The sequence below is a fragment of the Tachysurus vachellii genome, chromosome 7 (genome assembly GCF_030014155.1).
Source record: "Tachysurus vachellii isolate PV-2020 chromosome 7, HZAU_Pvac_v1, whole genome shotgun sequence".
Taxonomy (NCBI): domain Eukaryota; kingdom Metazoa; phylum Chordata; class Actinopteri; order Siluriformes; family Bagridae; genus Tachysurus; species Tachysurus vachellii.
Genome location: NC_083466.1, coordinates 1,773,646 through 1,797,799, shown reverse-complemented (window position 1 = coordinate 1,797,799; position 24,154 = coordinate 1,773,646). Strand labels below are relative to the sequence as shown.

The 24,154-nt window shown below is 42.9% G+C and overlaps 1 protein-coding gene across 1 annotated transcript; it reads right to left on the bottom strand.

Annotated features, from left to right (window-relative positions):
* Nucleotides 1-221: 221 nt before the first annotated feature.
* On the bottom strand, nt 222-24,154 carry st6galnac5a (ST6 (alpha-N-acetyl-neuraminyl-2,3-beta-galactosyl-1,3)-N-acetylgalactosaminide alpha-2,6-sialyltransferase 5a). The gene is made up of 5 exons (XM_060873821.1): nt 23,952-24,154; nt 22,424-22,606; nt 6,793-7,205; nt 1,665-1,772; nt 222-1,273 (listed from the first exon to the last, which is right to left on the bottom strand). The coding sequence occupies exons 1-5, from the start codon at nt 23,964-23,966 to the stop codon at nt 1,027-1,029; spliced, it is 966 nt and encodes a 321-aa protein (XP_060729804.1). The 5' UTR covers nt 23,967-24,154; the 3' UTR covers nt 222-1,026.

Below are 24,154 nucleotides of genomic sequence, written 5' to 3'. Positions count from 1 at the left end.
TAGCCTAATAAGGTAAAACTATAAAAAGAATAAAATAAAAAAAAAGTATAATCGTCAGATATCTGTAAACATTTTATGGAAGTGTCCAAATGTAATAGATCACTTAAGACAAAAAAAAAAAAACAGTATTTATATCATTCATTTTATTTAGTAAGTATGTAATGTAGCTAAAACACAATATAATGATACTGTTTATGACAATAAAGAGCTTGTTTCTGGCTAATTATTATTATTTGCAATAATCTTGGTACCAAGGCAACAGTCTGCTTACCGGTTATTGTACAGATTATTGGAAATGATCAGACAGATTGTGTCTAGTCGAGATACCATCAGGACAGCCCGTCATCTTGTAGGAGATTAAAGCTAAAGCAATTTGCTCTTGTTAACCGGAACCCAGTAACACCACCAAAGCCATAATTAAGATGACTACAGCCTATATTGTTTGTACTGTTTAATCGAATTATAAATAACATACATATATTCTTGTTACCTTGTGTTCGTATGCTTTGATTATATGCGATACAGTTTGTTTTAGAAAAAACAACAGATCCTGAGAATTCTGCTAAGCAAAAAAAAAAAAACATCAAATTTAAGACCCAAAAAAAGTCATCTGAAATAATCCTCTACTTCCTTAAACCTTTTTTTGTACTGATGAAGATGTATAAAAATGACATTCATGCCTCTTTTCGATAACAATGGATGTTTAAAGATCATTTCAGTGTCATCCAAGATTTATTTCAGACTTTAACACTAATATTTAGACATGATTTATCTCGATATAACACATGCTTCCAAATAAAGCGGTCCCGACACGGAGCCCTGAGGAACTCCGTCAGTAACAGGTATCTGAAAAAGTTTCGTAAGTGAGAGTCATTTCTGCTTTGTGGTTTTGAAATGTCCATGCACCAATAGTACAAACACAGACTGGATTACTGTTTAGCTCCAGTAAAAAAAAAGCAAGACAGCTCTTTGTATGTATTAGCCTGTGGACACTATAGTTCTATTGCAGATACACAAGGTTTGGAGTCACGTCCTCCGTGACTGAGGCAGTACTTTGGTCGCCGTACTGTTTTTGGGTAAAGGTGCTGGGCTCCAGTTGGGCAGGTAGAAATGGATATCAAACGTCCGTGCCCAGTTAGCAAAGACGCGTTTCTCCGTGATGAAGCGGTGATGGCTGCCTCGGCGTCCGCGCTCGTGGGAGATGTACATGGCACATTCGTCTGGCCCCAGGGGCTCATAATAATGGTACGGGACGGACGGGCGCTGAGCTTCCCTGTGGAGAATTGTAACATACTTTAACAAAAAGGGTGCAGTTGCAAAGTACACGAGAAACTAGATTCCCAGATTCCCAAATTAATCTGGCGCTGAATAACCGTAGGCGAGGCAATTAACCTGAATTGGTTCGGGAGAATAAGTGGAATAAATTGATTCCATGTAACACAATAAAGCTTAAGAATGGCCTGGGAGAGGTCACGCCTCAGCGGAAGAGCGTAATAAATCATCTCATTTTCCGCTCCTGGTTATTGGTAGATTGGAGTTTGTGCGCAGCAAGGCAACATGGTGTGGGTGTTAAATGATATGACAGTGCTTCAAGCAAACAAAATAGATTTTACACAGCATGTTTTATGCACAAAAATTATTATGCAGAAGATATCCGGACTTACTTGCAGAAATCTGGAGGCACCATGCCGTAAACGTTGATTCGGTCGCACAGTTCTAGGGCTATCGTCATTGTGAACCAACCCGTACTTAACCAGGAGTTGGATGTCCTCCTGGGCAAGAGAGAGAGAGTAAAGTGGGAGAGTCAGTGATTGATCACAATGCTGTAATTACATTAGGGAAATCTGTAAAATTGATGAATTCATTCCAGTGGACCAAACCCGAGTACGAGTGCCATTAAAGAAAGGTTCCCATCTGATGTGATATAACTATAACTGATCGTCATCATCAGCTGCTCATCAACTCTCCTGTTCTGTCATCTGATACCGAAGCCCTGATGATTTTCCAACAAATGATAACAATGGAGAAACAAACATCATTAGGGAAGAACATCACAGAAGGGGCTTGATTAGGTAGTCTTGATTGCTGGGAAATTACCTGTGCCAGAAAAAAGGTTGCCCATCTGGCAGATTGGTTACATCCATAATCTCTCGTGCATATGTGCAAATTGAGCGTTCACTCAACATCAAGATGGCACGCTTGCTGGGACTCGGTTTTGGCCTCGTTTCTGCCTCAGATCTCATTTGTCAGGTTTAATTTTGGGGTAGATCATTTTGTTGACCACTTTTCACCAGTGGACGATGAAGTCTTGCCTTGGAGGTGTACTATGTTACAGTATGTCAACACACAAGACTCTCTCTAGGTTTTTAACAACCCATCATTATCAAGGTTTATTATTTATGTTGCTTTGTAGAAGCCAACATTCTGTTTTCCTATTTAAGCTTAGACAAAAATTTATAAAATTTAATGCGGCCTAGGGCTTTCGAGCCACATGCACCAAATTCGGATATGTTGTAGAACCTGGTCTAAAGTTTGTTGCTATTACTTTTCTAAGCGATCCGAGTACCGGTACTTCCGGTACCGGGTCTCAAAATGGCCTTTTTTCCCATAGACTCCCATTATAAACTTTGGAGGTTTAAACTTTGGTATAAACAAACTCGGCCAGCTCCTTTAGGGTGATACTCTGAACAAACTTTTAAATTGGTGTACCGACTGGCCTTTCGGTTGTGCCGCAGCCCCGCCCCCAAAATATACAAAATCAAAAAACTTTTTACAACATGGACATGTGACATATCAAAACACTCAGAACAATGAGAGGAACTTCCTCAGGAGTATTTGAATGATGTCACATGCTCGTCTCCACTTGCCTCCAAATGTTTTGGCACCCTATCTTTCTGTCCACTTGCCTCCAAAAGTAACATTGACCCTTATGTCCACTCACCTCCAAAAAGCACTGGCCTTTGCGAATATTTGCCTCGTCAAAGCCAACATCAAAGTTTGTTGCGACAAACTTTACAAATCTAGTTAGTTTTTATAGCTTATTATAGTTTATAGCTTATAGTTCTTTGCTTGTTTGAGTGGTCACTTGAATTGGATCAAAATCTCATAAAACAGTAAATAAATTATACTTACGGGAATCCTAAGTGTTATGTTGGTGGGTAGTTCAGGAATAAGAAGCTCATAACTAAGGTACACATTTAACCACTGAGCCTAATATTTTTATAAATGGACTATGGTAATAAAATGTATTTATTTGCTTTTTATTTTACCCCATTTTCTCACAGTTTCGTCATTCATACCCACCAGCCGACTCTACCCTATCGTATGTCCGCTACCATAAGCCAAATGCAACTTTTCAAACCGTTGTCACTCGGACGAAAGCACAAACTGCCCCCTTCTGCATCCTTGAGTCCACTGATACCCCAGGATTGTTTTTTTTTTATTTCTGTGAAAGACAGGGCAGTAAGAGTTTAAACACCACAGGACCTTGTGAATACCCAACCATGTCTAGTCTGTTTATGATGGAGCCAGAGCTTTTCAGTCGCACCACAATGCGAAGTTTTTGTACAATTAATGAGATTTAAAACAAACAAACAAACAAACAAAAAAAAACCTTTGCTTTAGGCCTCTAATTGCCCTTAAAGCCTTGAGTCAATTAATGGTATCCGTAATTCCTTGGTATTCTGTCATGGCGTAAATTTGTCATAGCTTTAAGGTTGACAGAAATGCAAAACAGACTTTTGGTTTGATATCAAAAGGTTGCAGTCAATGAGGAAAGAAATATCAGAGGACTGCCAGAAACAATTGGCCTTGCCTGAGGTTGAGAGTTATGCAAATATCCTACAGGTGATGGGGCAGGGATGATCGAGCAGTTGTTCAAAATCCAATGCAGGGGTGTTTTTCTCACTTGGTATAAGAGTCCTGAACAATTACACAGCGAGTGTACGTAGATCTCCAGGACAATATTGTTTTCAGCCATGAAGCTATAAAGATGAAGGTGATTCCTAAAGTTGCTGAAGGAGCTTCTGGCAGATGCCTGGAAGCAAATGGATGCAAATGATTTATGTCTGAGTGAATTCAGTAAGAAAGACCAGATGGTTCATTTCTTCCTTCTTCTGTGTGTTTGGGGAAATTAGTATAGTTTGGCGCAGCTGCTATGAGTATTACTGTGGCATCCTGAGAAGAAAGAGGAATGAAAACTAACGCACATTAGAGAGGATAAATCTGTAAGCCTTTTCTCTTTTTTTTTTTTTTTTTGTATAAATCTGCCTGACCGAGTTTAGCCTATCTGCAGCTCTTTGGAGAACAGAGTGTGTGTTTGTTTCGGGACAGTAATGGCTCTTGCTGTCGTCACAGATGATGTTGGTTGATGATCAAGGTCAGCGATCCAGTTTGGAAAGCTTTACTTATACGTATTAGCCAGACAACCCATGACATTAAAAGAGGGTACACACCAGAATAAAGCAATAAAAGCTACTGTATCTTCTTGATAAACTAATGAACTAACAGTACTTTCACTTAGATTAGATGATTAGTGTTTATTCTGTAATTTTCTTTCCTCCTTTCCTGATGTGAAGATCAGGACATACTTCTCTATCGCTAGCCACAGAATCCAGGGAATCCAGGCTCCTTCAGGGAGATTCTCAGACTTTTGCAAACCACTGAGACAGATTATTTTTCCAGCCAGTTCAGGGTCTGCCCAGTGGTTTCCATCCTTTGGGATCTGACTGACAGTCGAACCATCGCAAGGTGTCCAAATCACCACAACTGCCTCTTCTGTGTCAGAGTAGTAAGCATTGCTGAGGTTCTCTTGGATTACCAAACTTCTCAACAATCACAAAGAGGAACTCTGCGGAGATGCCTAGAGTTTGCCACCTTTCCTTCCGTCTAGTTTTTTGGTCACTACCCACAACAGATTTGCCAGAGGTGAGGACAGGGACATAGATCTGTAATCTGAGCATTGGCACAATAGATCCAGTGTCCTTGCAAATTTGAACAAATCATGCCAACTACATGATCTTCATTTATCTGTCCAAACCTTTTTCTTTAGGTAGGTTGTGCAACCATCAGGTCCTTTTGCCTTCCCAAGGCCTGACAACAATGTGATGCTGCATTGCCTTGAGGAGTCAGGAATTAGCAAAGATATTAAAAAATATAAATAAACCTCTGCCAGCCTCTGACAAGCCTGAGACAATGAGATGATGTACAAATAATCCTCCTGGACTACAAGCCAATTTTCATTTTGGCTAGTTTTCATGGTTCGAAGCAGAGACGGCATCTGGGGGGTTTGATCACATTAACAGATTTCTAACATACTGTACGTGAACAATATGACCATGTGTCTCAGCATCCCAGAGAGATTTGCGAGAGGATATATCCAGGAATTTTCTGTATTGTCTCAGCTTTAAAAGCTACCCGGGTGTTTGGCAGAGACTGAACAAAAGCTTTTACACTTTTACACCAAAATTGCCATTTGTTAAAATTTTCTCCACTCAACCTCGCTGACGTTAATCGAACTCAAACCGGATTTCTTAAATACGATTAAATCAATTTCTCATTCAGGAAAGACAAACAACAGTGGCAGCTTTGGAGCTCTTTAAATAAGCAGCGAGCCTGTCAAAGTTTCTTGGAACAACTTTGACAGGCTGAGTTTGCTCTTTGCAATTGCAAGCTTGTCAGGCAAACACACACAACAACGCAGCCAACTGCTCGCCCATCTGACACTAACATCTAACAGAGGCTCTGGGTGGAAAAAGGCGTTGGCATGTTTCTCGCAGTGATTTTCATCCTTTCATCCTCATGTCTTCCTTTCTTTTTTGTTTTCTTCCTTTGTGCCACTTCGGAAAGAGTTCCTCGAAGTAAACAAGAGATAAAAGATGAAGAGGTGATTACGTTAGAGAAGTACGCCGGTGTGGGTTGAATACTAATACGATGGGACACGATGCCGAGGACGGCCGGCGTCTCATTTAGACTAATTAATCACTGGAAATATTTGTATTGGTTTTCTAATTAGACTCCATGGAGTTTTTGGGTTTTTTTTTTTCAGATGTGGATCGTTAAATCTGGCTGATTCGATGATAATCGTGTTGCTATTGGATTTGTTCATGACCTGTCAGCGTGGTGAGCCTGTAATGTTTAATCACAAATACGGGGTGACTTTCAGCGCAATTATGAGCGAGTTACCCGTTTTAGAAACAAACATGGCATATTCTATTCATATCACACGCTGCAAACATCGAGACCAGAATGCCTAAACACAGAAGTAAATAAATATATAAATGAATAAGTACAACAGCAGCAATGTAGCATTAATTCCAAAAATCCCAATGAAACATTGCGTTTTATGCAACTTGCCTCAGGTCAAATAAACAAATAAGCAGTAATTACCGAAGTAGTTGATTTCAGGGGCGGTTCTAGAGGCGGGGCCACAGGGGCCCTGGCCCCTGCTGAAATCTGATTGGCTTGGGAATGACTGCCGAAATGTATTTGCTCCAAACTGAATAAATTATTTTGTGTGCTTGAATGTACCCTGTACTTGGCCCCTGAATGTAACATGTGGCCCCTTAATGTCCCCTGTTACAGAAAAATCCTAGAATCGCCACTGGTTGATTTACTCCAAAAAAATATATATTTTTTTTTCTCTCCACCGGCAAATTTTGGTGATGAGAAAAGAGACAGTGATGCTTAATATTTAACAAGCAAGTCAAATATAAGAAGCTTGGACACTTGGACATAATTCAAACACCAGCTTAGCGTAAATGCACTATAACATTACTGAACTGTTCCCCTTACCTGTCTTTGCCTGTCTCTTTTTTAAAGAGCTCGTCAAACTGCAGCATCTTCTGCCAGGAGATGATGTAGACCTTCAGCTTGGGCAGCACCTGATTCATTAGGCGCAGGTTGTTGTAGATCAGGCCCTTCCCATCCCTACGCATGTAGTTGCTTGGGCCCCAGAAGATAAACACGGTGTCTTGGCTGGAGTTGAGCAGCTCGTGGCGACTGCGTAAAACGCGCTGCATGCTAGAATGCGCAATCACCCTCAGGGTAGTGCGTCGGCCCACGTCGGCACCAAACCCACGGCCACTTGGCGCGTCGTTCATACGGATCACACACTCACTCCTGTCGATCTCCTTACCCCGTCCTCCAGCTGTCAGGTGACCTGAGCTAGTGACCAATGAGCAACTTCCGCAATGCATCTTCAGGGGCTGTAGGGGCAAATTGGAATGAGTTAGTCCTAAAATCCATAAAAACACAATCAACTTTGTGGTAAATTAGCTGTAGAATGAACCCTTACAGTCATCTGTGATCTTATTACTGAGATGCAGAGAGAGCATCTTGTCCAAGTTCAAAACCAAGCATCACCAAGGTGTCATTAATGAGTCCTTGAGAAAGAGGCATGACCCCTCAAACGCTCAAAAGATAAACTGAGAATACAGAAGATATGGTGTGCATGGAATCGAGTCCGGTATCCTCTACAAATGTTCTTGATGTTACAGAAGAGATGTTTTGCTCTCTAGCGGAGACAAATTTGAACTGTGGGGTAATGATCACTTGAAAACCAGTTGCACTACAATTCTATTCAAATTAACTGCATGCTTATGAGGGTGCCAATAATTCTGTAGCTGAATAATTCTGTGGGGATTAAGGAACTGTTTGGAGCATCGGGGCCTAAAGACGACGAGGGAGTTCTAGGTGTTCCAGTTTGTGCACTAACAAGCCTGTCTGATCGAAAGAAACCCATCCAAACATTACGTTCTAACCTTAAATTCCTGCTCTCGATCCAGGAGTGCCACAAAAGGCCGATTGGGCTTTCTGAGTTTTTTTTAGCACCACAAGAGGAGACACTACACATCTATAAAGGTGCCACAATACCGCATCCATCCAGACAATAAACTCATCTGAGCCTCTGTTACAAATCCCTGTCGCTGGAGAGTTCAAGACACCTTCATATTCATACCAAAGATTCTCTCCCCCTTTTTTATGACACACCATGAATTATTCCTACATAAAAGCATCAGTAATCAGGTCGGACTCGGTATCGAGACACATCCTAGCCAGCCTGCCTGGTGTTATTTTCTGGGATTAATGTCCGTCTCTGCTGCTCGAGCAAGTGTCGCACTTATTGCGAAATTTCTGTTTAAATCAATAGTATGCATAGAGCCCATAAAAAAAACGGCACGCAATTTGTCCCGGATGACAGCATCTGCTGTGAGGGGGGAAAAATAACAAATGGCAGCAGTGTACTTGGCGACCCACAGGCGACCATGCATGCATTTTCTCTCTCACTCTTGGCAGCGCCATCTCTGCTTCTCTTATTAATGAAATCTGTCAGCCACCCCTCAGGTTAGTGAAGGTGGTCTACTGACATAATGTTTAACATAGCCAGGATGCTAATCAGCTTCTCGTGGACCTATGTGAGCTTCCTGTGTCTCGTCTGGCACTTCCAGCCAGGCCTGACCATTAAAAAAAAAAGCAGAGAAACCCAGAGCGAGCGCTCACAGCTGAGCCCTGGAGAGCCGTTTGCGTTCAGGTGTGTTATCGGCACCCCGAATGAGGACGCTGATCAACAAGCCACTCAGTCATCTCCGTCTGTATTTGTGCTGCGCTTGTGGATGGAGCAGCTTGGGGATCTGCTTTAGCAGCACGAACACGTCTCCGGCAGTGGCGGGAAACAGGCCTACGGAAATCAAATCAGTTATATCAGAGTATCTGAGGCGGAGGAAGACAGCAGACGGAATTTGTCTCCTGGTGGGATGGGAGCCATCAGCGTGGGGCCTGTCTATCAGGCACCGAAAATAAGAGGCGAGAGGAAAGCCTAACGAACATGTTAACACTGAGGAGAAGCTAGGAACGTGGTGAGAAGAAAACATCCGCTCTAATCACACCAGGAAGTCAACTGACCTAAAATTAGAAGCCTTAAATTAAAGGTGAAACAAACGTCCTGCAACAAGTGCAGAATGAAATGAGTGAGAAATAAAACACTAGCGAGCTCGCTGTAGATACACAACGATCAACGCCCCGGGTGCTGTGATGCCGTAGAAGACTGCGTGTTATCATGAGAAATTTCCTCACATAAGGACATTACTGTTCTTCCACAGTTACTATTTCTGAGAGCTCATTAATACTTTCGATTCAACTTCTACTGAATGCATTCAGTGTGAAAGCAGTGAAGAGTCATGTGTCCTTTATGAACTGTACATCACAATGAATGGTATTCATATCTTTTAGTGCAGCTTCAGGGGACAAAACCGCACTGCTGTTTGTCATGTTAAAGAGGAAGGTCGGCATGAACGGATCTACGCATCGAGCATTGAGTACTGACAAAAGCCTTGACGGGTTATACACATCACGCAGCACCTCTAACACAATGTATATCTATACACTGTACAATTATCTTCATATATTCCAGTTCTGTAGAATATGATTTCTGAATATTTAATACAGTCCAGTGAGGAACCCACTTAATCTGCATAGAGGCCACGCCCACTTTGAACTGCTGACATACGTGTAGTCCATGGCTACCTTTAATCTGCTGACATGTACAGAGGCCACGCCCACTTTGAACTGCTGACATACGTGTAGTCCATGGCTACCTTTAATCTACTGACATGTACAGAGGCCACGCCCACTTTGAACTGCTGTCATACGTGTAGTCCATGGCTACCTTTAATCTACTGACATGTACAGAGGCCACGCCCACTTTGAACTGCTGACATACGTGTAGTCCATGGCTACCTTTAATCTGCTGACATGTACAGAGGCCACGCCCACTTTAAACTGCTGACATACATGTAGTCCATGGCTACCTTTAATCTACTGACATGTACAGAGACCACGCCCACTTTGAACTGCTGTCATACGTGTAGTCCATGGCTACCTTTAATCTGCTGACATGTACAGAGGCCACGCCCACTTTGAACTGCTGACATACGTGTAGTCCATGGCTACCTTTAATCTGCTGACATGTACAGAGGCCACGCCCACTTTAAACTGCTGACATACATGTAGTCCATGGCTACCTTTAATCTACTGACATGTACAGAGACCACGCCCACTTTGAACTGCTGTCATACGTGTAGTCCATGGCTACCTTTAATCTACTGACATGTACAGAGGCCACGCCCACTTTGAACTCCTGACATACGTGTAGTCCGTGGCTACCTTTAATCTACTGACATGTACAGAGGCCACGCCCACTTAAATCTGCTGACATGTACATAGGCCATGCCCACTTTAATCTGCTGACATTTACAGAGGCCACGCCCACTTTAGTCTGTTGATATGCCTAAAAGCCATGCCTTCTTCAGCTTGGCCAACAGGCACAAATTTACAAACGTTATTAATCACAAGTGAAATAAATAATGAAATAGGCAACAGAGTAGATTTATTTTATTTCTAATTTTTTTTTGTACAAGAGCAGCCGGTATCGGTTGATATGTCGTGACATGTAATATATGTGACAAGGCATATAAATATTTATAAAATATTCATATAGTTCCACTCAAACGCATCTGAACGCTGGTCATTTTGGCCAGTTAGAGAATATGTCATTTAAACCTCTCTAGAGGAATCTTGTTCTGTTGAGTTCTGTCCTGTTTCTCTCCACCTCCCACTCAATACTCTCAATCCCTTTCTCTTAGTTTGCAGTGATTGCCATCAACCTTCAGCCCCCCCTTCCCCTCCCACACACACACACACACACACACACACACACACACACACACACACACACACTCACCCCAGGGGAATCTCGTTATATTGTGCTCTAGATGAGCGTCCGAGAGCTCAGCTTCGGGTGCAGGCCAGCTTGTCAACCCCTCTGCCTCTTCCTCAGCGTGATCTGCCCTTTGGCTTCGAGATGTAGCCGTCGTCTTGATACAGAGATCCTTCGTTTATTTCTCAGCATCCTAACCTCACCCCCACACCCTACCCCACCCCACCCCACACACTGCGTCCTCCCATCCCAATCACCTCGCTATCTCCGTCCTCCTGCTGTGGATGCGATGAGCTTGGCGTATGAAGTGAAGGAAAGCGTGTGCAGCTCGCAGATTGAGTTGCTCGCTAGTGGCAAGGTCACTTTCAGACAAACTGCCCCGACATGTCGCTCTCACCATGGTGCAGTTACGATGGAAAATGTATCACACATGAAAATGAACAACTCCCTAGGTTATTTTTTTCCCATCTCGATTGACCGGTAACAACTTGATATAGTTCGTTTCGGATTTGAGCTCAAAAGATTGGTAAAGATGAACAGATGCAGATTTGTCTGACAAATTAAAGTGGAAAAAACGGCTTGTTACTGTGAAACTACTGAGAAAATACTATCCTGGGGCTAACACCGGAGACTGCTTCCATAAATAAAAGACTTTGATGATGGCTATTAAAAGGAGGTCATTCGTACTTGCTGTCGGCACGTCGTGTTAGCTGGATTTACTGTTGTTGTTAGCGGAGTGTTGGGTAGCTTTTTAACGTTACGGTACTGTATCTCATATCTATAATTAGAGCTCAGTTGTATTTTGGAATAATTACAAACCATGCTTAGTGTTATTCGGGGACAGAAAGCAGAGATTAAGCCTTTTCATCCATGTGGTAATGATTACGACTTAAACGGAAGTTCAACTCTAACAGAGATTAGCATAAACGGACAAAGGACAGAGATTAGCATAAATTGAGCTGAGTTTGACTTTTCTGACTTCTGGACTAAGTGCAAATGGTGGCTAATAATAATCTACCTTTTTTTTTAATGTACATTTCCCATGTTCATGAAAGAACTCCAGCTAAGCACAGAATGAATAAACGTTAAAACGCAGATTCCAGACGATTCATTTTGATCTGAAGAGAATGTGAAGGTTAAGCTAAAGATAGCGAGGTTTTAGCCTGGCTGCCAAAATGAAACTGAATTTTTCACGAGATGGAGCGCGCTAGCGGGACCTCGTTTCTCTCTAATTCCCCAGATTAAATCCTTCTTTTCTTTGCAGACCACAAAACTGGTCAGTTGAAGTACAGCCGTTAAGGTTGGCGTTAAACTGACCTACACACACATGTCCTTTAGTCCCCTTCCCGGTATTCTCATCATTCCATCGTCGCCCCGAGCTTCTCCGGGGTCACGTGCTCTCAGCCCATGCGTAATTGGGCCCCGTTTCTTTATAGAGGGGGTTTTAGACAAGACGTGAATTTTTTTTTTTTTTTTTTTATATCGCATCTAATTAAGAGCTACTGCTGGAAATGTGTGGCGGCGGCGGCAGCAGCTGCCGTCGGAGGAGGATGAAGAGAAGCCAAAAGGATTCGACTAATTGGGCTTGGGGTTCAGCGAGGATGGTTCGTCCTGTTCGCCGAGTGCCCATTAGCCTGCACTCTCAGCAGGTCTTAATCGACTCTGCCCCAAAGTCTCTTCCCTCGCATTATGCAAATGATATTCACACTTTTTAACTCACCGGAGAAAACACCCCAGAGTGCGTAACTGCAGAAGCTCGTTTAATTAATGTTCCTTTTTTTTTTTTTTTTTTTTTTTACCTTTTTTTTTTAAAAACATGAATTGAAAATAGACTAGAGAGCTGTAAAGGAACCTGGAGTGCTAGTGTAGGTACATGACTAAGAGTGACACATGGACTTATTGACCAAAGGTGGGACTCACCTCTAAACCTTCTATTCAGTTCAGTTCTATTCATTTTGCCCAATCGTACAAGAAGCATTGCACACACACACACCCCTCCCCACTACACCCCACCCCCACCCCTGAACCTGTACTCAGGGATTTCATTTGGATTATACAGTAAGTCACGAATCAACAAATACGCTCCTGTCACATACCTTTGATGGATGTCCTTCTCTAGACGGAGTTGTAGTTGTGACGTATCCTTTGCGTTTTTTTTTTTATACTGTATAATGGATTTAATGTCACCGCTCAGTGTGTTGATTTATTTCTTATTTAAATAACAAACCAGAAATGATACTTTTACCATCCTTTTGGTCTCATGATGGTTTGATATCTTATATATCTTATAATGGTGATATGTATATATTCAATTTTGTAGCTAATTTAAAAAACAACAAGCAAATAAGCTTCATTACAAACAAAATGGCAGAGGAAAATCTGTCCTGAGCTTCAGAGAGCATTAGTCTGGATGAAAAAACAGGTGACGTCCCTTTATTCTTCTTCTTATTGTTCATTCATTCATTTTCTACCGCTTATCCGAACTACCTCGGGTCACGGGGAGCCTGTGCCTATCTCAGGTGTCATCGGGCATCAAGGCAGGATACACCCTGGACGTTGTGCCAACCCATCGCAGGACACGCACACACACACTCTCATTCACTCACGCAATCACACACTACGGACAATTTTTTCCAGAGATGCCAATCAACCTACCATGCTTGTCTTTGGACCGGGGGAGGAAACCGGAGTACCCGGAGGAAACCCCCAAGGCACGGGGAGAACATGCAAAGTCCACACACACAAGGTGGAGGTGGGAATCGAACCCCCAACCCTGGAGGTGTGAGGCGAACGTGCTAACCACTAAGCCACCGTGCGCTCCGATCTTCTTCTTCTTCGTCTTATTATTATTATTATTATTATTCATAAATGAGTAAACCTTGTTAGGTCTGCTGCTTGAATCACACTCCTGATTGAGTCCTTAATGTTATTTATTATTACAGATTTGTAGCTGCTCAAAAATTCCACCATGCACCGGTGTTAAGGAGCGTTTTCGGCGAACCTTCTGAACCTTCGGTGAGTTTCGGTCTCATACTCATTTAATAAAAGGAAAAAAAAAAAAAAAAACCTGCTGTTTGAGTGTGCAGCAGAAACAGCGACTTCTCATGGAGTACAAATGTGGACTAGCGCTAAAAGGTTAATTATAGTGAACAGGGATAAACAAGTTCACTTGTCAGTGCTTCATGGTGTAATTACAGCGCAGGAGAAAATACATGGGAAACAAAGCAGAAAATACACAAACACACACACACACACACACACACACACACACACACACACACACACACACACCCCCGGATATAATCCATACGAATTGAAAAACGGCAAGATATAACAAGATAAGATCAAACCCCACTTCTAGGGCTTTCTCTCGTTCTTTCCTCAACTCATGAGCAGGGAATTGGAAAAACTTTGGGATCATTCACCATGATTTGAGGTCTGGATTTTTTGCTGCCGTAATTTAAATAAAAACAACCCAACAGTATATTTATAAATCGTGTGTAATTTCACACACTGGCTCATAACCCAGTACCACCTACGACTCTCCACGTTAGCTCCATGTTTAATTAATAACGATGGCCACCTGGAGCAACAGCCTTTTAAGTGACAATCGGCACTCAGCCCACGCCGGATCTGAATATGGATGAACACGAGCGCTTTAGGTGAATTATTATCGCATCGCATTTCCATCACCCGTAAACGAACAAAACGAGCGTCTCGGAGGATAAACTCCACAAAACACCGACACGCAGACGACAGCAGGCTTTATAGGAAACGTCCCGTTGGCCTTCGATACAGAAATAAGCTTCTCGGAGGACCGCAAGCGATCGACAACGCCTCTGATCCTGAATAGCAGCAGGAGCTCTGAATAAAAGGTTAACAAAAAGGTGTTCAGTTTATTCAACAGTACGCTGTCGAGGAGGCTGGAGACCAAACCGCCATGAGACGTTTTTATATATTTTTCACGCCATCGAGAGTCCGCTGAATACCCGAGCGCTCGTTAGACTGTAGGGAAAACGCATGAATTCTTTTAGCGAAAACCAATTTGGGGTTTTTTCACAACGACAAGGTGTCAAACTGTTCAGCGAGAACAATGCGTTCAGGCCTAAGGGAATAAAACAGGACGAAGGGATGTATTAAAAAAAAGATTAAACGTCGAGGTGTAAGATATCAGACGGCTGTAAAGTATCAGTACTGTTGCAGCTCTAATTTATAACCGTTCCCTCTTTAGGGTAAAGCAGCGTCGTGGTGTGAGAGCAAAGCTTTAATGATTATCGTACAAGCGACGCTGATTTCTGACGGAAAAACGGCACAGAAAACGATGAAAGGAAATGATTTTTCGTGTTCTTTTTTTTTTTATTCCAAACTACAACCTCATGAGTCGCGCCCAAATTGGCGAGCGGTGCCCGTGGCCCCAGTAACGCGCAGTAGCGAATGGAAATAAAGGCATTTCAGCACGCCAGAAAGTGCCACAGCTTTCCTTTGAACATTTCTCCTAAGGAAAAAAGGCTCAACAGAACTGATTCATTCATTCTACACATCCGTACACTCGTTCCGGTCGTCACTGTTTGTGACGCTCGTCTGCTTCGTTCGGATTTCATAAAGGCTGAAGTTTCACACAGCACGTCGGCGGTAAATCGTAAAAGGCGTGAAAATTGGCATATTCCAGACTCGGACGAGTCGGGGAGCAGATGTCCGGAGCGACAGAACGACCGAGCAGCTGATGACTCTGGAGAGAAAATGTTTATCAAACGAGAAAGTCTGGAATTGCTTTTGCCAATCCCTTCAGGCTCGCTTTCGCTTGGCAGTCTTGGATGTCTTCTGTGTCGCCTGGTGCCACAGTCTTGAGGAGCCAAGCTGGGCTCCAGAGTCATGTTTCATCAAAGCAGGACAGAAACTCAGGGAGGTTCATCTTAGTATAACTTCTAAACTTCTACCATACAGACACGATAGTTTTCGAGGGGGATGTACTAATTATTTCCAGGGATTTCAGAACAGCGTAACAGATATTGCGTCATCGGGTAGGCGTGGCCTATTGGATAATCTAACCCTAACCCTAACCCTAACCGTAGTTTTTTACCTGTATGACTGTTTTGTCCGTCGTAGTATGCTGGGTTTTTTTGAAAGAGGGTGTTTTTTCCAAGACCTCCGTAAACACGCCCACTTTACGTCATGGTAACGAAACCCCTGGAATTTAGTGAATGCCGTTTTCAAGGCTCGGTCACTATTTCACTTCAAATAAACATGTCTCCTAACCTCACAAATGCTGCTTATATGTCGTCGTGGGAAAAATAAAGTACACTCAGCCTCCTATATATATATACTATCGAATATACTATCATAAGCACGTAGTCGAGTTTCCTGTCATTAATCCCCAAATTAGGAGTGGAGATTCGAGTCAGCCTTGAAATTCAAGTCAAGTCCTGGGTCATGAATCTTGAAATATCACAGCGTCAGGTTTCTAAAGCCACTGGGGATGAGTTCCAAGTCGTAAGATTCGAAATTGGGGTTGAGTTTCAAGTCGGAAGCCGTTACGTTGGGGCTGAGTTTTAAGTGATGGGTTTTAGAATTGGGGTTGAGTTCCTTCCAAGTCTTAAGATTTGATACTGGGGTCGAGTTTCCATTTCCAGAATCCGTTTGCTACATGGAAGGAATTTGAGTTGCGGAATTTAACAATGTTAACAAAAAATGAGAACAAAAGCTAACAACAAGCACATGAACTCAAAACGAACCAAACGTGTGTTTTGACGGCTGAACAGGAGATTATTATTATTATTATTATTATTATTATTATTATTATTTATGAATCACAGGATGCTGTGAGGGGGGGCATTGTCCGTAGTGAGTGAATGAGAGTGAGTGTGTGTGTGTGTGTGTGTGTGTGTGCCCTGCGATGGGTTGGCACTCCGTCCAGGGTGTATCCTGCCTTGATGCCCGATGACGCATGAGATAGGCACAGGCTCCCCGTGACCCGAGGTAGTTCGGATAAGCGGTAGAAGATGAGTGAGTGAATGAGTGAGTGAGTGAGTGAGTGAGTGTGAGTGAGTGAGTGAGTGTGAGTGAGTGAATGAGTGAGGATGCTGTGAGCTCAGCATATTCATGAATTTAAAAAGATCAGTGGATGAGACTTTCACTCCTGATATTGTTCTTCCTTTTCACTCGGGGACATTCCAGCATGTGCTGTACCATGATGATGATGTGTGTGTGTGTGTGTGTGTGTGTCTGTTCGTTCCTCGCCGGCTCCTGACGTGTTGCAGCTTCAAGGCTGAGAGCAAATCCGCCACCACTAGAGACATCAAAGTGCACCGGTGTGTAGAGAGAAGTCCCTCGGGATGTTCTCAAAGCTGTCTCTCTCTCTCTCTCTCTCTCTCTTTGTCTCATTCTCTACACTGCACAGATGCACCTCGGAGGATCTAAAAACTCAGCCATGCAGTAAATGAAAGAACTGACCGTGGCTCCTGCCAGCACCTCTCACAGCATTAATCACGCAGGACAAGCCGAGAAAGTTCAACATCGCACGCAGAATGGTCAAGTCACCGCTACCGGAAGACAAATGAGTTTTATTAGCATTTGATCTCACTTGACCGCTGACGGTCCATAGGGTCGGGAAGCCGAATCAGACTTCTCTTCTCACAACCAAGACGAAGACGACGATCTAAAAAGCCGCGCGGCTGGAGAAGCTTGGACGTCCACCACGCACCAGCGCACTCTCGTTAATTACCAGTCAAGCAAAAGGGCAGACGGGGGTCAACACCACAAGCCATCAACACAATATTAATATCCTCTGGCTTGATAAACACCACCAGAGAGGCCTTTCCCTGCTAATTAGTTTTATGGCTTACAGAGATCATTTGTGTTTTCATTAAATGTCAAACCAAGACACAGTGACATTTGCCACCACATTTATTCCACGGATTTTGTGTTTGTTTGTTTGTTTGTTTGTTTGTCATTTGTTAAAATGACAATTTTAAACTACAACGCAGTTGCAGAATGAAGACAAGCCTTTTAAAAAACGACACTTACGAGCGTCCTTAACACGACAAACGCACAAAATAAAGCTCCTACATAAGGCAAGCGAAAGAGCGGGACGACGTTCGCTTGGCGTAAACGGCAGAGCTGGTGATTCAGTGCGAATATAATGCTTTCATACGCAGAGCGACACCAGGGCCACTTCGCCATCGGTGTCTTTAAGCGGTGGATTTATTGCAGTAAACATGTACACTGAAGTCTGCTCTGAATCTTTATCACGTTCTCAGCGGCAGAAGATACACAAGTGGCCACTTGAAACCCGAGAAGAAGAACAAGGTTCTATCACCTTCCTTGGTAACCATGGTAACGAGCGCGTGCATTTTGTAAATTTGTGGAAGTGAAGAAGTCTCTGTGTGAGACGTTGTTCCAGTAACGATATAGCGTGTAACCTGTAATCTGCAGCTACGCCGCCTCAGCCAATCAGAATTGAGAATCGAGTATTTCGACTATGATAAATTCTTCTCAAGCTGATTACGAGGTTTCATCGTTTAACATTTCTGCGTGACATGAACCAGACTTATGACCAACTTCAGCTACTTCTGCTCTTTGCTACACGCTAAACGCGAGATGTCGCACGATCGGATCGTCTCCGTTTCTCTTTGCTGATCTTGCTTCTTTTTTTTTTCCCCCAGCTAAGAATACCAATATGTTTCCTCTCCGAGGCTGTGCTGACAAAGTGCTTTTCTATTGTCTGTTACACTTTTCCCATCTAGATTAAAGCGAATCTGACAGCCGTGGATTAGCGGATTCGCTTCAGCCGTCGCTGCTGTTCCAAGCTGAGCCCGGGCCAATATCCTCCTCTGAGCCTGCAGCGCTCATATGAATGAACTGTAATGAGGTGAAAGGGAGACTCTATAACCGAGACGCGGCTAAAATCACGTCTTCCTGGAACCCTTTCACGTCTTTCATTTCAGTTCCTAGAGCCGTAGAGATTTTTCCGCACGGTGACAACGATAGTTGGTCCCTCTGCTCTTATACACTCAAACGTCCCCTTTTTTGCTATTTACAAATGTGATTTGCTCATAAAGTCCAAACAGCTTGTAAATGTACACGCACAGCGCGGAGGTTCTGTTTCAGGAAGACAAAGCAAGAGGAAGCTTGGAAAATGATCTGCCAGATAGCGCTCGCTTGTGTCGGCTGCATCGATTGCCCTGTAGAGTGGATCTCAAATTATTCTTCCTGATTACAATAGGCCGGTATTTTCCTCAGTCTCTGTCTTTTGTTCGCTTTGTCTAAGACGGCGGCCGGGAGCTGTAGGCACCTTCAGGAACTGATTAATGAATACGCTCCTTTTTCATAGCACTCGGGGACGTTACAGTACGTCAGCAGGTAGACGGCAGCTGTGCTCGTGGTGTCGCTGTCATTAACACGCACTCAAATCTGATTGAACTGAAGCTGCTGCTTAATTTCTATAGTAGGATTTTTTTAGGAGCAGAAGCAAGAGTAGTAATAAGAGCAGGCGTGGTAATAACAACAACAGTAGGAGGAGTATTCGGAGTAGATGTATTAGTGTTAATGGTGGGGTCTCCGATGTTTGAGAAATGCTTCAGAAAACTGAGTCGGGACGACAAACAAAACAAAAAACAAAACTAACGTGTAGCCAATGAGCAGAAAGGGGCGTGTCTTGTCAATATGGGCGGAGAGAGTGTTCAGTGCGCATGTGTGACATTAGCAGAAAGCGGTTTTAACATTGACATGGAGGATAAAAACAAAGAAAGAAAGAGAAGAAAGGTTTACGATAAGGTAAGAAGTAGGACGTGTTAATATAGGATCAGCTTTCCAGCGCTGGAGAGGACTGAAGGAGCAGGAAGTTGGTCACATATTCACAGATTGGAGTTTCCTGAGTCAATAACTCCTGAGCTAAACGCTGTTACTACACAAATAACACCTCTTTTCTATCGTAGTAATGTAGAGACGCAGCTACAACCGTGTTTTGTGTAGTAACAGCGTTTAGCTCAGGAGTTATTGACTCGGGAAACTCCAATCTGTGAATATGTGACCAACTTCCTGCTCCTTCAGTTCTCTCCAGCGCTGGAAAGCTGATCCTGTTTTTGTTTTGTTTGTCGTCCCGACTCAGTTTTTTGAAGCATTTCTCAAACATCGGAGACCCCACCTTTAATCGTATTAGTAGTAGCAACAATAGTATGCCCATGCCTCATAACTTGTGTTCCTGGGATAGCTTCCAGATTCAACACCACCCTGACCAGGATACAGTGTTTACTGAGCGTGACTGAGTGAGACGTAGCGGTGTTCACAGTAGTAGTGTTAGTTAGTTATTTGTAGTAGTAGTGTTTATATAGTATCAGTAACAGTTCGATGGAGAAGGATTTTGTGCCAAAGGCAGTGAGGAAACTCCCGTCCTGATGACTAAACACTAACACGAACACAAACATCCTCCATAAAGCTACACGCTACACTTTCTATCCAAGAAGCTTTACACACAAGTACTGTATCACGGCCTGTAATCAACTACATGATTATCATAACGAACCGTTTACCCCAAGGCTGAACAATTAAACACTTTCTCCAGACCTCCGTGTACAATCTTTGTAAGTCATGTTGTCTTGAGCTTTGCCTAGCGATACAGATACATACGAATACGCTGATTTGTAGCTCCGGCTGTAATACCCCTAGCCACTAATCACTCCTTACCAGTGCTAGTTTCCATCATTTTCTGGAACAGGGTGAAACACAAGCCTTCTGCTCTCTTTAGATTTATCTTCTGCACCTGGTAGCCGCTCTCCTCGGGCTCTCTCAGGATGAATTAGTTACCATTTTCTGCAGCGCCTTACATTTTAGCCATACATATTCTGAGAAATCCTGCTTCATGAGCTACTATTCTTCTTCCTATTGCCAGCTGCGAGCGCCACTGCCGAATGAACAACGGATTTCCGGCGAGCACGACATAAACATGAACCTGATCATTGCTAAATGCGCTAAAAAGATGAATTAAATAAATAAATCAATCGAGCAATAAATAGCGTCTTAAATAAAGCAGCGTTTCCAAAAATTGTCGCAATTCGCTTTGCTTTTAAAGACAGTAAATTAAAAGTTCTCGGGTTGTCTTAAAGTTGTCTCTTTTTTACGACCGGTGTATTTGTTTGAGTCAAAAGAGAATTAATGACGGGTGAAAGTCAATCGCTCTGCTGGAGAAGCCCCCCTGCTGAGCATCGGTGCAGGAGGTCTCCATTGATCACCAAGTGCTGATCGAACTGCAAAGCTATTTGGGGTTTCAGCACCTTGCCGGAGACTCGCTGCCACTTCTCATCACCGGGCAGGATTTTCTGCGCAGGCTTCGGATCGGGAGAAAAAAAAAACTCTACAGGTTCATCGACAGCACACAGAGCAAAGGGTTTCGGTTGAGCTCGGGATGTTATTGTTAATGGCAGGTGGCTATTGAGCGGCTGGACCGGGCTAAATTGTGATTAATGGGACTTGCATGAGTTTCTGCAGGCGCTCGGTTCCTTCTTTCTTTTCAGATTCAGTACTGAAGCCGGGATTTAGTGGAGGTCCAAAACCACCTGCTGAAAATTGGCCTGAATGGAAACAGTTAACTGATTTCTGTGAGGTTGGTTATACTTGTAGGAAATTTAGGAATAGTTTGGATAGTTGAAACACACACACACACACACACACACACACACACACACACCCAGAGCACTTTGGCAAATGTCAGCAGTATTCTAAATGCCACTGATTAATTTTCAGTCGCACTTTTGCCTCTATCATTATTCATGTGTTTCATTTTTTGATGCACAGCAAACAAACAAACAAACAAAAATCAAATCAAATAAAAATGTTAAACGCGGACGGTGGGCAGGTCTGTCGTATTTCACTTCAGTTTAATAAGTCCAGGCTCGGTGCGAGAACCCACAATAATTAAATAATTAATAATTAATAATTAAAAATTATTCTTGATCCTGAGTTTGAGTGCAGAAAATATGGAATTTTATTTCTATTATTATTTTTCCTTTAAACAAATCAGCTGAGTTACTGTTACCACCACGATGTTAATTAGCATGTAAGAACACGAGCGTTAATATAAACCTGCGGTCCACAGTTGCGACGCTGAGTGATTCGAGACTGGTATAAATTAGGTTTATTGATCAAGCGTTAGGTGACGGATAACAAACGGATTTATCAATACGACCGAAAGTACAAAGTTCGTTTCCAGTAAACAGGGTTTGAGATGTGAAACACAGGGATTATCATTCAGGCCTCTGAGTTTTACACAGTGTTGAGTTTCCTTTCAGTCTGCCTTTTTATTTATTTATTTATTTATTTATTTATTTCGTATAGAAATGCGAGTCCTCTTCAGTAATGGAAAATCGAAAGGATATCATTTTCCCAGCGCAGTAACACATAACTCCGGTTCATCACACAACCCCAATGGATGATGATGATAACTTCATCCATTAGAGTGGTGTTATACCTTATAGAAGTAGCAATCATTTGCTGTTTTGTTTAACAGCTCTAACAGTCAGTTGTTGGGTCAGAAGTCAGTCATTAACCTGATAACACAACCCAGCTTCAGCATAGCCAAGACCTGACAGTTATCGGATTCCTGCGTGCTATTCACTTAATGAACCAGTAGATGTTACAGCGCTCTCTCACGGTACATCATAACGGTAAATGAAATGCCTTGAATATGGGTTATGACAAGCGAGGACGTGCACTTACACTGTGGTCAATAATGCTGATGTAGCCCTGCAGGGGTGGAAGTGGAGGGGCTTTGTGTGGATTCTGGGTAGACGTGGCAGGAGAACTCCTGCTGTCGCTGTTGCTGTTGTTGGTGTTGACGTTGTATATCAAGAACAAGCTGGTGCACATGGTGATGGCCAGAAACACGGCTGCTCCATGGCGCTGGGGGACAAAACGTAATGAGTATAACACATCATTTTCATCAACCCAGTTGTTATTATTAGCGCTTTTCTGGCACATGCACTAGCTGAGACACAAGAGGAAAGCGCTATCTACCCACTTCCACATACATGAGCTTGAACGTTACTCCAGTTTCCCATCATGACCTGTTCTTCCAGTACATACAGTACAGTATCCTTAGGGGAATCTTGTAGTCCACAGACACACAGTGCCCTCTGTGATGGGAATCCAAAACACTTTTACTCTCTATGATATATATATATTTTTTTTTACATTGTTCCAATTCTTAGTGGAGACTCACACTGTCTTCCTCTGACAGTTTGCTATATGATAATATCCATAATGCACCATATATCCAAGTCCCACATTTTCATCGTGTATGCATGAGCTGAGTTTTGGTCAAGTTGTAGCAGTTACTAGCATTGTTTATACAGTACATACATACCTTTAACCTGAAAATACACAAGTGTGCGTTTCAAGTCCAACCAATTTCAGTTACGTCGTTGAATCGAGCTTTAAAGATGCACGACATATCGATGTTTACAGTGAAGCGTAGCAGATGTTGATTTTGGGTGAATTCACCCAAGTCTGTCAATATCCAGAAGATAAAAGAGCACAAATATTCATCATAATTCCAATTTTAAAGCTCGTGAAGATAACAGGCACGTGGAAGAGTCGAATATTCGATAACGGAACTGTGTATGATTTCGGCTGCAAAAGAAATCGTTAAACGACGTGATGTCAGTTTTATTCTCGTCCCCTGAACGGTCAGCCACAGCGCTTAAGATCTAGACCCTTAGTGCCTTGTTTACTGAGTGTGGTGGTCGACACACCGATCGGTATCCTTTGGCATCACAAAAAAACAGGCAGCTTTTTTTTTTCCCCCCAACATGCTGCCAAACTCCACTGCTACAGTATAAAAATAAAAATGAGTGTGTCTCTATGTTACTGTAGATTGCATTGTAATTAAACAAAAATTTCGATTTAAGATACACGAGTCTTGGTAACAAGGTAGAACACCCCAGTGACCACCCAGTGGGAAGGCATGAAGACAACCTTAAAGCACATGCAGTAAGTAAAAACTACTACTACTACATCATGACAGGTAGGTTACCGGTTGTTAATTCAGTTCAGCATGTCTTCTGTTGGACAGCACCCCAAATGCTGCCCATGCAATGTCACGTGCGCGCCCCAAACAGCGCGTGCGTCTCGTGCCGATTCAATAGATTTAAAGTAAAAGTAAGAGAGTGTCGATGAGGTCGTATTGTTCATGCAGGATACCAGATAAACAGCCAAGCAGTTAATAATAAAAGAGATGAAACATTACCGTCGCTGTCCTCATTTTGCTGCAGTGTTTCCAGCATTCAGCTCCACTTTGTTCCGAAAGCAATGCACGGGATTTACGCTGAGACCCAGAGCACCATCATCAGCACCATCCTCCTCCTCCTGCTCATCATCATCTCTCTCTCTCTCTCTCTCTCACCTCCTCGCTGGGATTACTATACATACGTATGCGTGCCTGCGCGCACG

What these genes read in the sequence shown, in the direction of transcription:
- st6galnac5a (XM_060873821.1), bottom strand. An exon ending in AAAGAGACAGGCAAAGACAG is followed by an intron (nt 1,773 to 6,792) that starts GTAAGGGGAACA and finishes TCTCTTGCCCAG; the next exon opens with GAGGACATCCAACTCCTGGT. An exon ending in GTGCCTCCAGATTTCTGCAA is followed by an intron (nt 1,274 to 1,664) that starts GTAAGTCCGGAT and finishes AATTCTCCACAG; the next exon opens with GGAAGCTCAGCGCCCGTCCG.